Source organism: Fukomys damarensis, unplaced genomic scaffold (genome assembly GCF_012274545.1).
Source record: "Fukomys damarensis isolate Sample0158 unplaced genomic scaffold, DMR_v1.0_HiC HiC_scaffold_8, whole genome shotgun sequence".
NCBI lineage: Eukaryota > Metazoa > Chordata > Mammalia > Rodentia > Bathyergidae > Fukomys > Fukomys damarensis.
The window spans coordinates 22159155-22173317 of NW_022900920.1; the positions used below are offsets into that span (position 1 = coordinate 22159155).

At 38.6% G+C, this 14163-nt stretch overlaps 1 protein-coding gene across 4 annotated transcripts in view; it reads right to left on the reverse strand.

The window, feature by feature from the left end:
- Nucleotides 1–10647, reverse strand: part of Fam160b1 (family with sequence similarity 160 member B1) — a 31217-nt gene extending 20570 nt beyond the window's left edge. For 2 of the 4 annotated variants that reach the window (XM_010634579.3, XM_010634576.3), the window contains exons 1-5: nt 10363–10389; nt 9377–9455; nt 4670–4839; nt 1817–1921; nt 1104–1226 (exon numbers count right to left, since the gene is read on the reverse strand). In XM_010634579.3, the coding sequence (XP_010632881.1) occupies nt 1104–1226; nt 1817–1921; nt 4670–4839; nt 9377–9455; nt 10363–10374 (489 nt within the window). In that variant the 5' untranslated portion in view covers nt 10375–10389. Of the gene's footprint in view, nt 1–1103; nt 1227–1816; nt 1922–4669; nt 4840–9376; nt 9456–10187 lie in introns of all 4 variants that reach the window. The other 2 variants (XM_010634578.3, XM_010634577.3) reach the window with 2 other exon arrangements.
- Nucleotides 10648–14163: the final 3516 nt, after the last annotated feature.

Below are 14163 nucleotides of genomic sequence, written 5' to 3' on the forward strand. Positions count from 1 at the left end.
TTTTTTTTTTTTTTTTTTTTTTTTTTTTTTGTACTGGGGATCAAACTCTTGACCTTGTGCTTTCGAGGCAGGTGTGGCACCACTGAGCTAAATCCCAGGGCCATGTGCCCATGTGTGAATGTTTATAGTAGCTTTTTCCATAACTGTCAAAAACTGGAAATAACCCCAAGTGCCCCGATGAATACACAACTGCAGTGCTGCCTGTACAGTGGAAGACTCACCAATAAAGGAAACAAAATCACAAAGGAATCTCAAGTGCAGTGAGTAAAGCGGCACATTTGTATCACTCTGGGGAAGAGGATCCTATCTCACAGAAAGTAGAACATGACTGCTGAGGGAAGGGGACAGGAAAGGATGACAACAAAGGCGCAAAGGGCCGTGACGAAAATGCTGTATATTCTGATTGTGGTGACAGTTACAGTTATGTGTGTTTGTCAAAATCACAGAACTGCAGACCAAAAAGAATATGCACCTTACATATTAATGCTTAAAAAAAGACAAAGAAAAAAGAGTTTTTAAACTAAAAAGACAAACTACCTTTTCTAGTATACTCCTAAATGCTTTTACTATTAGAAAAAGAAAGTGAACGAAAGCAAGAAGTACCCAAAACTTATTTTCTACTTTAAAACTGGAAGTAAAATCCAAAATATCAATTGATTTAGGAAACTGTAATTTGGTGACAATCCCAACTGCCAAACCAGCTTGGAGTTAACCCACGGTTATTATAGCCGGTCCAAATCTCTACTTACCATCCTTACCCACACCAAATTGTCCCTGACACACACCAGTGCCAGCCTCCCCAGAAACATGCTAACTCACAATCTCCTGTGAGTTCTCGATCTAGCCACAGTCTTTCTAATCCCTGGCTTTGTATCTGTCCAGTCTCAGCCCCAAATATCTGCCTCATCTGTATTCTTTAAAAAGATTTTTGTCCAAAGAGATTTCAATTCAGAGTAAAATGATCTTCAGTGAAAAATAATACTAGGAGGTAAGACAAAACCATCTAACAACTTGCAAAATGTAACTTCTCTTAAGGTTCACAGAATACAATTTTCATAACGAACAAAATAAGCACACTTTAAAGTTTAAGATGTATAGCCTACCTCCAAAAAAAAATTAACCAAGTAGGGATCCTGTTTCAGCTTTGCACACACAATACAGAGAAACTGGATCTCTTCGTTTTCCGTTGGTGTTGCAAGCACTTCACCACAGAGTCGAATTAATTTCTGCCAAAATATTTTTTAATCTTATAAATATATATAAATAATCACCTATTTACCTTATGATATTTAAAAATATCAAATATTGGAAATATATTAATTAGACAGAACACTATTTAGTATCACCTATTTGTAAGTAAATTTATTAGTAATAAAATTTTCAAGTTCATTATCCAAAAAGTTAATGGGGTATACAATATATATACATATATATATATATATATATGTATGTATTTTTTTGTTTGTTTTGTTTTTTTTGTACCAGGGATCGAACTCAGGCCCTTATTATGCTTGTGAGGCAGGTGCCGGAACCAATGAGCTAAATCCCTGGCCCAATGGGGTATACAATAAACTCTCCTCACAAACTCATGGCGGTAAACTAAAAAGAAAATTAATGTTTAAAACTTGAAACAGAACTATAAAGATATTGAAATACATGCAATACAATCATGCATAAGGAAAGCTCCAGAATTTGCTAATTTGCATGTGATTTTAAAATTAACTTCTATTAATCTTAGTCTTATAAAAATAATATAAAACTGTTCCTACTCTAAAAGAAATCAAATGAAATGATTTTATGTAAGAAGAACAAATACCTGCACGGGCCTGTGCACATTAATGTGTGGAAGTAGTGGCTGCCGGATTCTTCCCAGAAGTTTAGTATAGAATACCAAAACCTGCTGTTTCATTCCTGGAGGACACTGGGAGCAGCAGAAGGAAAGCAAATAGGAAAAGAATAGAAAGACAAATGTACTCACTCGAAAGCTTAAACAGTGTTTATAAATGTATTCCTCAAGACAATGTAAAAATTGGCTGCTTAATGATTTTGTTAGAACAAAAAAAGTTTTTGCTTCATTTTTTGTTTGAGACGGGGTCTCATTATGTAGTTCAGACTGGCCTTAAACTCACTATATATATAGATATATATAGATATAGATATATCTATATATATCTATATATATCTCCCAGGATGGCCTTGAACTCACAGGAATCCTCCTGCCTCAGCCACCCAAGTGCTGATATTACAGGCATGCACCTTCCTGCCTGGCAGAATAAAAATTTTAATTAACATCAATAACTGCCATTCTAGAAATAAAATTATACATTTGAACCATAATACAGTGCAGGAAACCATAGCCTCCAGTAATTACAGACAGCATGGTAATAACATGCTGTTGAGATGAGAGACTGGTTTAGATGATGTCAGCTGGATAAATGCTGGGTGAACTTGAAACTCTTACTCCTCGCCAAGCAAAGGCAGAATCTTATTTATATTGACACGTAATCAATAACTTCCCATTACCTACACATAGAAGTAAATAAAGTTTCTTCACCGTGGACTGAGTATGAATCAGCAAGGTTAAATAGTCTGTAACTAAGAGCGGATACTGCCTCACAAATAAAATAGTCACAAAAGGAGTTATTTCCAAAATATCATAATGACGTGCTAACTGGAAATAGCATGATCTAAGGACTATGAAAAGTAATTTTTGTAAACCGGTATTTTTTGAGCTAGCAAATATCTTGTATTATTTAGAACACGAATAATATTTACAATCACCTATGTCAAAATGCAGTTACTAGTAGTACAATTACTAATTCAGGGCTCAAAAAGTCATCTAATACTTACTCAATTTTATGTTATACAACCTCTCCAAAGAACAGGACAAACAAGGGAGGAAGTGAATGAACTGCAAGCTATTAGAGAACAGTTTTGTTGCTTAGAAAATATAAGTGGAATGTATTTGACTGAAAAATGAATTGGAGCATTACAGACGTAATTAAAAGGAAATTGTTTTTAATACTATTCATAGATCTTTTGATGTTAAATGTACCCATGAATTTTAGTTTGATTTTTCAAATGTACTACAGAAAGTTACAGAACAGAACCATAGACTTTTCGAGTTAGGGGACACCCATTAGCGACCACATCCATGATTTTATTATTTATTTTTGGTACCAGGGATCGAACGTGGGACCTTGTGCTTGCAAGGCAGGTGGCGGAACCACTGAGCTAAATCCCCGGCCCACACTGCCATGCTTTTAATGAACAGAAAGATTAACCAGAGGTCACAGGGTGCTGGTGAGGAAGCTACAACTGGAAACCAGGCCTTTTAACCTGGAACCAAAGTTCTTCTTACCTCACACTATCAAATTCAAGGGGTGAACAAAAAATAATGTGAATATTTATACTTAAAAAAAAATTTTACAATAAAAGACACATTGCTATGAACCCCCCTCAAAGTACTCCCCCTAGCTTTGAACACACTGATCTCATTGTTCTTGCCCCTTTCTGAAACAATTCTGCAAGTCTCTTTTGTAAGTGTCTTTTCATGTCCCAAATTGATGAAAAGGATTTATGGTAATTTCTGTCAAATAAAAACATTGCAGTGTGTCTTCATCCATGTTACCCACCAAATCTGGCACAGTGTGACTTCTGGCTCTTCCTCAAAGTCAAAATGACCAAGAAAGGTAAACATTCTGAATCAGTTCAGGATATCAAGGCACCCATGACCGCACAACCAAAGTTAAACAGAAGAGGCCTTCTGGCCCTGCTTCAGAAAGTAGTTAAAACAATGGCATAAGTGTGTTCAAAGTGAGAAATGGTATTCTGAGGGGAATTAATGGCAATATATCTTTTACTGTAATAATGTTTTTAATTTAAACATTCCCTGTATTTTCCATTCATACTTTGTAGTTCCTTAAGTACAGTCACACTCCACATAATGTTTTAGTCAAAACAGACTACGTATGTGAGATGGCCCTAAAGTTATAATGGAACCGAAAAATTCCTATCACCTATTTTTTTCTGTACTTTTTCTATATTTAGACATGTTTAGATGCACAGATACTTACCACGATGTCACAAATGCCTACTATTCAGTGCATGTGTGTGGCCTCGGGCAGAAGGTACTGCCCTCTAGGTTGTGTACGCACACACTATGATCACACAATGGAATCATCTAATGACACATTTTCAGAACATATTCCTGTCAAGTGATACAAGAATATAGTTTGAAAGTTTTGTGACACAAAATATTATTTATATATGAGCTTTTTCATTAGGCCTAAAAATCTGAATTGATTCTATTCATCAGTTCACTTAGTATCAGAATTGTGACATTCTTCAAAACACTGAAAAATAACTTTTTTGTAGCCCAACTGTCACTAGGTTTTCATTTCCTTTGGTTCTGAGCATATGGACTTGCACTTATTTTCATAAATGTTTACACTGAAATTCTCAACAGCCTAAATATCACTTTTTGGGAACTCTCTATCTCTGTAGATGTCAGGGTTTTATACAAGCTGCTCAACCCGCTCCCCCAACCTGAACTTGAAACATGCCGTGTGCAACATGTACCTCTATAAAAAAATACGTGACGGTTTATGTCTCAGGCATCACTGCATCTATTACATACCCACCAATGTGGTGTAGACTAGCAACTTACATCAGCTTTCCCCAAGGTATATAATGTTTCCAAGATCTTGTGATGCAGTAGATATTCCATACATGGCCCCGTCTCTCCAGATTCCCGTTCATTTTCTTCTTGAACCAGTATATCTAGCATCTGTTCCAGATGGGATGGAATGTTTGTATCAGTCACTGGGGCTTTATCATCTAAACAACAGAAAAATATTTATCAAACACTCGAATATTTTAAAGTACCTACTTGTGCAAAAATTTCATCTGTATTTTCCTAGTATCAAACTGAGAAAATCTGAACCACTTTAGTGAGGTGTTACACACACTGTATAACTATCTTTGCAAGAATTAAGAAGATGCTTTTGCCATATTCTTATTCAAAAACTGTTTCATTACTCTGAAAGATATTCTAGCTAATATCCATCTATAATAGTTTAGAACTAAAAGCCACTTATGTGGGAAATGGGAAAATGATCAGAAAAATACATGTGTCAAGTTTTAAAAATATATTTATAATTAAAAATTTTTTTTTTTAACTTAGCCAATTCAGAGGATCTGAATTTTCAGTCTCTTAGTATAGCTATAGGTTGTTCTTAAACATTAAGTTGAGTAGCCCAAGATACACGGACAGGACTCGCTCTGATTTTGAATTCTACTCATTACTTTCTAGCACTGGGAAGTCAGCCACTTAATGCTGTCAATCTCTTCCCATCTATAAAACTATAAGAAGCCAAAAGGAAACCCTGCTATTAAAATTTCTGCTATCTCTATTTCCAAAGTCTGTTTTTTCAAAGTTGCTTCTCAGGGGAATATTACAGATTTTGAAAAATTAGAAGTTTATTGGTATTTTTAAACATATCATACGTGGACTTCAAAACTACATGGACCTTCCCTTATTAAGGGTTAAATTGCTCTTAATGAACTGTGAAGTTTGATAAATTGTCTAAATATAAAATTTATTAGGACCCCAAGTTCTTTCTTATGGCTGAATCAGCATTAACTTGGTACTTCTACAGTCTGCACCAGCAATCCTAGTCAGCTGTCTACGGTTCATGTGTGTCGGGGGAGGGCACACGCACACACACGCACTTCAACTTGAAATAGAAAACAGTGGAAATAAAAGGGATGCCCTCATCCCAGCTGGACATACACATCCAATTTGACAGGGTCTGGGACAGTTGTTCCGAGTGTGGGTGTGAAATTAAGACAACTTGGATTCGAATCTTGGCTCCGTCACTTTTAGTTGGACCTGGTATAAACTATTTAAGCCTCATCATCAACAACTATAACACAGAGCTAACACACAGCAGTGTACGTGTTGTATGACTGTGGTAAAATATATGGAAAGTCCACTGACTCAGCACACAGTGAAAATTCAAGAAATACTAACTTCTTAGCTCTCATTTCATAGTATGCTTCTAAATTGAGGAGTTTCCTGCTAAAGAAAGATACTTTGTAAATCTGCTTATAATTCACTTTTTTGGGGGGGTACTGGAGACTGAACTCAGGACCTCAAGTTTGCGAGGCAGGTGTGGGGTCATTGAGCTAAATCCCCAGCCCCTGCTTATAATTCACTTTTAAAAAAAAGTTTTTCTCCCTGTAAATGTAAATACGAATTTCAGGAAAGAATGAATATTCAGGACAGGGGTGTAGCTCAGAAGCTCAGCACCTGCCTGGCACATGCAAGGCCCTGAGTTTGATTCCTGGTACAAAAAAATTCCCTTCTCTTTCCCTTTCAGCACTAATTACACTACTTTGGTGGAGGAAGGATGAATGTTCAACTTTATTTTGAATACAATTACTTACGGGGAAAAAAAATGACCAGATGTTTAAGACTAAGAAAAGCAGTAACTGTAAATTTAATCTCCCTGGAAGACAAGATCTACTTTCTGCTGTCCACTCTCAGTATTTCTAAACCATCGCTGTTCCTGTGCCTTTGTACATGCTATGCTTTCTACTTGCAAAGCCTTTAATCCCCTTATCTACTTCACAAACTCCTATTCATCCTTTGCAGCCCAGATTACACAATGCCTGTTCCTGTTTCTTCCTTCCTCGTTCTTTCTGTACCTGACATTTCAGACTTTGTCACTTGTCGCTTCATTGTAATGCACTCATTTGTTTCTGCTACCAGATGGAGAAAAAAACATCTCTTAAGACAAAAACTTGTGCATTTCTTTAAAGCCCCAGAAGAAGAAAAAAATCACTAAGTACTCAGAAGAGTAATATGAAAAGACATCTCTTAAAAGACAGCTCTGAAGATCTGCTGAAATGAGGTTAAAACTGTATTTACATTTTAGGGCTTGAATTTTTTGATCCAATTTTTATTTATTGTTTAAATATGAAGGCTTTTTTCAACTACCCTCACTTTTTTCCTTTGTTAGCTAACGTGTGTCTGATCTGAACATCCGCCGGTGTTACCTACACGCTCCTCAGGGGAGCCCGCAGCACCACAGAACAGGGTACCAACCTCCTGTTTCCGAGGTTTCCGAAGTTTGGCACGCAGGTGGAATTCAGCCCTGTCATCAGTTTTTAGAAAATTAAGTTCTACTGCAAAGGAACCTCTTTGCTTTGCATTGTGTTGACTACAGCTTCTGCACTAGAACAGTAGAGCTGAAGAGCTGCAAAGGAGACTCTAAGGCCCACAAGGCCAGAATATTTACTATCTGGCCTTTTAAAGGAAAAGTCTGCCAACCTTGACCTACGTTCCTCACACTCCCATTTCTTATTCTCTGTCCTTCCTATTCACTGAGAAAAACAGAAGCAGCCAGAGCATAACATCTAGACTCCCTGCCCTTACGCTCTTGTTTTGCTTTCCATCCTGTCTTGGTAAATGAGAAGTCACCTCATCTCACTCTTGCGGCAATCGTTTCCTCCACTAGACTGTTCCTATCCGCTTACAAACTGTAACATCTGACATCTTTAAAAATTGTTTCAAAACTCTTTCTTGACCCCACTTCCCCCCACTTCCTCTTTATGCTGACACGCAAGAGGGCAGTCTGTGCACGTTTTCCTTCCATTTTCTCCTCAATTTATTCCAATTAGACCTTTTCTTCCTCCCTGTCATTAAATTGGATTTTTACCCAGGAAACAAATGAGCTTTTTGTGGCTAAATCCAGAGACCCATTCTAAGTCTTCAGGGTCATTTGATGCGATTAATCTCCCACCCTTCTGGCATACCATCTCTCTTGCTGTCTTCTAATTCAGGTAAAATAGCTCCTTTGCTACTGTTCTCTTCTTCCAAACACCGAACACCTCTGAATAATGAATACAGACTCTTTTTTTCTTTGGTACCGGGGATTGAATTCAGGACCTCGATCTTGTGAGGCAGGCGTGGTGCCGGGGACGCTGACTCTAAAGGTGTTCCCCAACATCTCATTTCTTCCACCTTTTCTTCCTTCCTAGATAATCTGCAATCTCATGGCTTTAAATCCTACATATATAATGATGACTCTTCATTTCCTACCTACCTTGACTTATCCAATTGAATAGGTAATGGGCCCCTCAAACAACACATCCAAAATCCTCTTCCAAACCTGTTCCTTCTGGAGTACTGTGGCACCTCCAATTTTTCTCTCGTTAGGCCTAAAACTTCAGTTGCCTTTCATAGTCCTACATACTCAATATCCAAGTTATAGACACTTTCCCTTCAGCATACATCCAGAATACAGTCATTTTCTCTTTACCCCATCTAAGTCACCACTGATGCTCTCTTTACTCCCCCACCCCACTATTAGGGATGAAACCTGGGGGTGCTCTATCCCTGAGCTATGTCCTCTGCCCTTTTTATTAAGACGGGCTCTTGCTCAGTTGCCCAGGCTGGCCTTGAGCTTGTGATCCTCCTACCTCAGCCTCTCCAGGACCTGGGGATACAGGCAAGTGCCGCCACAGCCGGCCCATCGTTATCTCGTCTGGACCATTATAACAGTTTGCTAGCTACCTGTTCTGCCAGCTTTAACCCTTTTTACTTCAATTTCTTCTTTTTCACAGAAGCCAAAGAGATTGCTTTAATATACGGACTATGTTACAGCTCCCCTCCAATCCCTTCAAAGGCTTCTTATTACAGAGAAAAGCTAAAGCCTTTAGGATGGAGTGCATGCCTCTATGTGGTCCGTACCTCCTGACGACCCTGGCATCTAACTTCACCTCCCACCAGGCTTCTCCTCTGTTACCTGCTGCAGACACGGGGGTTTCCTTGTCCTTCCTACTTTCCTCTAGGCAGGGTACAAGCTGAAGCCCTAGGGCTTGTGTACTGCATGCCCTCCCTGGGGCACTCTTTCCCACTTATCCAGCAAGCTCTGTTCCTCGCTCCTTACATTTCAGTTCAGAAATCTCTCTGAGCACCGTAGCTTTCTCTTACCTAAAGTAGCAGCCAACTATCACATCCACCTCCCAAATACAGAATTTTCCCCGTTCCCCTGCTTCACTTTCTCATTTCACACACTTCCTGTATTTGTCTGGTAACTGCTTGCCTTCCCTCAAATCAATATATAAGCTCTCAGGACAGGGCTGTTGCCTGTGTGACTGACTGTTCCACACCTGGTGCCTAAAACAGTTCCTGACACATAGTAGAGGCTCTCTAGATAGATTTTTAAATAAATAAAATGAATCTAAAAGTTAAATTAAAATTGTTTAAAGTTAAATAGAAAATAACTTTTAAAACTTACTTTGAAATAAACTTTAGTATTTCACAAATTCTGTATTTAATGAATTGATATTAATCATTGTTGCTTACCTGAAGTCTCTATGTAATAATGGGTAATTGCCTTCCAGTGATAAACAAAATCTTCTTGTAAAGGAAGAGAAGGTGCGAGCTACATAAACACACACAAAAAGACCGCAATAATTAATTACATGACATTAAAGGTTTCCCATAAAGTGTAACCCTAGATTTGCCAATTATGCTGCAAAAGCAGCCTAAAAATAAGGGTTGAACTTTAACTGGATTCTGCATATCAGCTGTCAAAGAGAAACAAAGTTAGCTGAATCCAAGAAAGTAAAATGATTTATTATAAAGGCGGAAATACACATTTATCAACATTATTATTAAACTACAGTATTGGGCTTTTTTTCTTTTTCCAATAACTGTATGGCTTGAAAAGTAATTATGTTAAACCCAAACACAGCAATATTCTATTACTGAAGTATCAGTAAAATGAAATTACTGATAGCCAGAGATCTTTGTACCTAGGACTTTGAAAGCCAAACAGTAAAAGTTGCTACACAATTAGTTCCACATCACAATTACAACATACGGCAAAATCAATGTCATAATCATATTAATGTGTTCCCTAGTTTCAGTGACACATCAATGTTATTCTTTGCCTATTTAAGCCTGGCTTAGGCAGTGCATATTTTTAGCAAAATAACTAAGTATATGAATAAGATATTACCAATTTAAATCCCACAAAATCAAACATGTCTTACATGTTAAGTTTTGAGATTCATTTCAGAAATTTTAAGGCCAGAATTACATCTCTTCAGCAAACTACAAACTGACATGTATTCTAAAGGTGTGCTGAATGGATAGAAAAAAGGTTGCTCACATCATTTCCTTAAAATGAGTGAGAGTGACAGTGTCCCTCTTCTTAAAGTCATCGACCCATTCTCATGGCTGGGGATTTAGCTCAGTGGCACTGCACCTGCCATGCAAGCACAAGGTCCTGATTCAATCCCCAGTACTATAAAAACAAACAAACCAAAAACCAAAAACAAACATACCAAAAAACACATAATCAATCCATTCTGGTCAGAAAGCAGAGTTGACCCCGCTTAGTTTAGAGCAAACAGGTTTCTATTCTGGGAACCTAAGACACGGCAGAGTAATCTTCATTTTCATATGCTTCTTTACACACGACCTAAGCAAGTCAGGTTACTCCTGTAACTCTGGTTGCTCCAGCCTGACTTCTCAGCAGAGACCTCCAAGTTGACAACACTCTCAGAACAATTTCCAAACTACTGTGCAAAGTAGAAATATCCTAAGTATTTCAATACAAAAGAAGACATGTACTTCTTTTAAAAAGCCCTGAAAAATGCTCAGCAATCAACATCTTCTTAACGCTAACTCTTCAACACTTGCCTATTTGCAACACTCTGAATGGAACTAGATTAAGAAAATATAAATATCCACCTCATTTTTAAGTGGAATGCTGTGAAATCTCAAAGACTGCAAAAAAGGAGTTAAAACCTTTGGGACTACTATACCTCAAGGAGAACATGGAGAGAAAGACTTATGGGAAACTGAAGAAAAATTGGGAAGAAAATTAAAAAGGAAAGTATGTATTAACTTGGGAAAACAATTATCATTCTGCAACTGTTAGTTAAAAATCTTTTAGTAAGCTATTTATTTTCAAAATTTCCCTACTTGTTTGGGTCTAGCTTTTATAGACTATCATTACATTGTTAAATATACAAATAAGTAGGACAAACATTGTAGAATTTAGTCTTTCAAGACAGGTATCCATTTTATAAAGTATAAATGTAGTCATTGCTTAAATTTTTCCAGGGGAACCACCTAGATCACTACAGAATTACAGCGACCTTTTCCCAGCTTATTTCTCCAGTGGGACTTAATGTGCTTTGAGGATATGTCACTGAGACCTTCACCACAGGCTATGGTCAGTTATTCCTCAGTACTGTGCCTCTCTCCCAGGGGAGACAGCGGAACAGTACACACTGCTCACTTAGCTTAGTCACAATCTTACGCAAACATAAACACATGTCCTTACTTAAAACTTCCTAGTAAACTTGCTGTTTTGGACTAATTCTAACATGCAAATTACCTATTTTATCCGTGCATAAATACATTTATGCTCTGGGTTTAAAACTTTAAAGACAGAAACAGATGTGCAAATCAGTAACAAGAGGACCAATTTAACTTTTTACAGTCAGAGACTACATTTTTAAAACGCATCTATTTCTACCAAAGTGGACACAAATACTTAGCTGAGACCGGGACTCCCTTCCCCGTCCTGGCACCACCAGTCTGACGCTCTCCTAACCCGCACTCCACTCCGGGCACTGTTCAACCACCCATCTCCTCCACTAGCTGTACACTGTGTCAGGGCTGGGACGGTGTCGTCTTTTTCGGCACTCAATCTCCTATTTCCCACTCAGAGATGGCACAAAATACTCAGTAATCTTAAGGGAAGAAACGCACAGCACAGCATTCACCGTCATGCCAGGGGCAGGCTACAAAGTTTGCGTGTGCTGACTACATGGTCTTAAATTCTCACAACAAATTCCTACACTGCTCAGGCTCCTATCCAGGTCCCAAAGCAGCTCATCGACATGCCCTAGGAAACACAGCTTTTAACTGGAAACTGGGACTTTCTTCAACAGGACCTACATGGATAACTCAGGTAAAAACTAGTGTTTTAACATTTAACAGTCCCATATGTCATCTGCCTCCCCTCTTTAACAGCCTCACTTTTTTGCTTCCTTTCTTTCCCCTCACACTAGGGATTGAACAGAGGACCTTCACAGTGAGCTCCATCCCCAGCTTTTAAAATTTTTAAAAATGTTGACAGAGTCTGGCTAAGCTGCTAAATTGTCCAGGTTAGAACTTAGAATCCTCCTGCCTCAGCCTCCCACAGTGATGAGATTACAGGAATGTGCCACACACCACACCCAGCCTTCCCTATGTTCACTACCTCTCCATAATCTAACTGGTCTCATTTCTTCCACAGAACCTTCTCCAAGTCCTACAAAATGCTCACTCCTTTCCTCCTACAGACCTCACCGGCCTGGCCGAGCCAGTCAATTTGGCAACAATGAATACCATTTGTTGAACACTTACTATATCCCAGGCCCTGGACTAAGCACTTCCTGTACATCGTATTTTAATATTTACAGCAACTTTAAAAAATGGATCTAATTAGTACAGGTAGCACAAATGGTGCTGGAAGACCACTCCCTCTCCATTCACCAGAATTTGGGCAACGCCCAGGGCCAATCCTCTTTCCTCCTAAGAAAAACAGAAAATAAAAATAAGAAAGACTCAAGAAGTCTCTAAAGCTCCAGGTCAGAGCACAAGCCTGTTAGATCTTATAGACTAAGCTTTGGTAATCTTTTCTAGACCTTCCTTAAAGTTAGGTACATATGGATCATATCTCAGGTATGAAATTTAACAGAAGTGAATTTTGGGACAGGCATGCATACTTTGCTGCCCCTAAAATGACTCAGCACCCTGTCAATCATTTCTGTCAATCTTACCCTGACAGCCAATGAGCGGTGCCCCAGGTGGGTGCAAGTCTTAAAATCTGAAAGCCTGGCTGCTGGGATAAGGCTCAGTGGCACCATGTCTACCTCAGAAGTGCAAGATCCTGAGTTGGATCCCTAGTACTGGAAAAATTAAAAATAAAAAAATCTGAAAGCCTGATTTATCTGTGTGCTTTTTATTTCTCTGCTGTGCCCATACCATTTTTCTGTTCATGCCCCCTTTTGCTTCTTGTTGTGACCAACCTGCCCTTTACAGTCAAGAAACGGAAATGCTTTTTCTTTTGCCACTGGATGCCACTTGCAATCCTTTGCCTGCCATACACTGTAACTTGGAAATTCTAGGTTCCATCATGCGGTATAATTACTTCCATTTTAAAATGAGGAAATGGGAATGTACAAACATTTGGCAACTGTCCACGTGTAGAAGTGGCACAGAGAGCTGTATTCAGTCTGAATCTAGAGGTTAGGGTAGATTCTTTTACATTCTTATATTATGATTTAACTTACGTATTTATTTTGTTTCCCAAAGCAAAGCTTTTCGACCAAGGACAGGGATATAAGGTACCTCGTTTCCTTAGCCATGAGCTATGCGTTCACTGTAGCTCATAAAGCATTTGCTGAATGAGAAAAGGAGTGACTTTAGAGATCACTTGTTGGACAATAATAGCACACTTTAAGGGGACATTATGAGCAGGTGGCAGAGGAGTGTAATCCTAGCACTCTGGGAGGCTGAGGCAGGAAAATGCCAAGTTTGAACACAGCCCGATCAATTTAATGACTTAGGGAAAATTTAAAAAGGGCTGGGGATGTAGCTCTGTCTGTGGGAAGGTCTTGTGTACAACTGGGGGGGGGTAAGTAAAACATGTAAATCTGAGGTTTAATTCCAAGGCAGAGTAGAAGAAATGCTAGTCCCAACAATCACGATTAACTAACTGTATTACTTGAGGATAAAATGTGGTATTTGAATTCTGAAGGATGACTTCCATTGAATGGATAAAATACATAAAACTTTCTTCTTTGGTGTTGCCCTTTACCCTCTCCAGAATAAATCGGCCATCAGGGTTGGACTGGTCGGAATGTAAACAGAAACAGCCCGTGGCAATTACTTGCCCAGGACTAGGCTCTCAACCAATTCTAAATAGTGCTAAACTGAAAGCGTTATCTAGCCTTTGGAAAAGTTGTGCTGAAACAATCTAATGTCAGGTGTGTGTGTGTGTGTGTGTGTGTGTCTGTGTGTGTGTGTGGTGGGCCACATGCCCAAACCTTTAAAAAGTTATTTTAATTTTGGGACAAGGTCTTAAG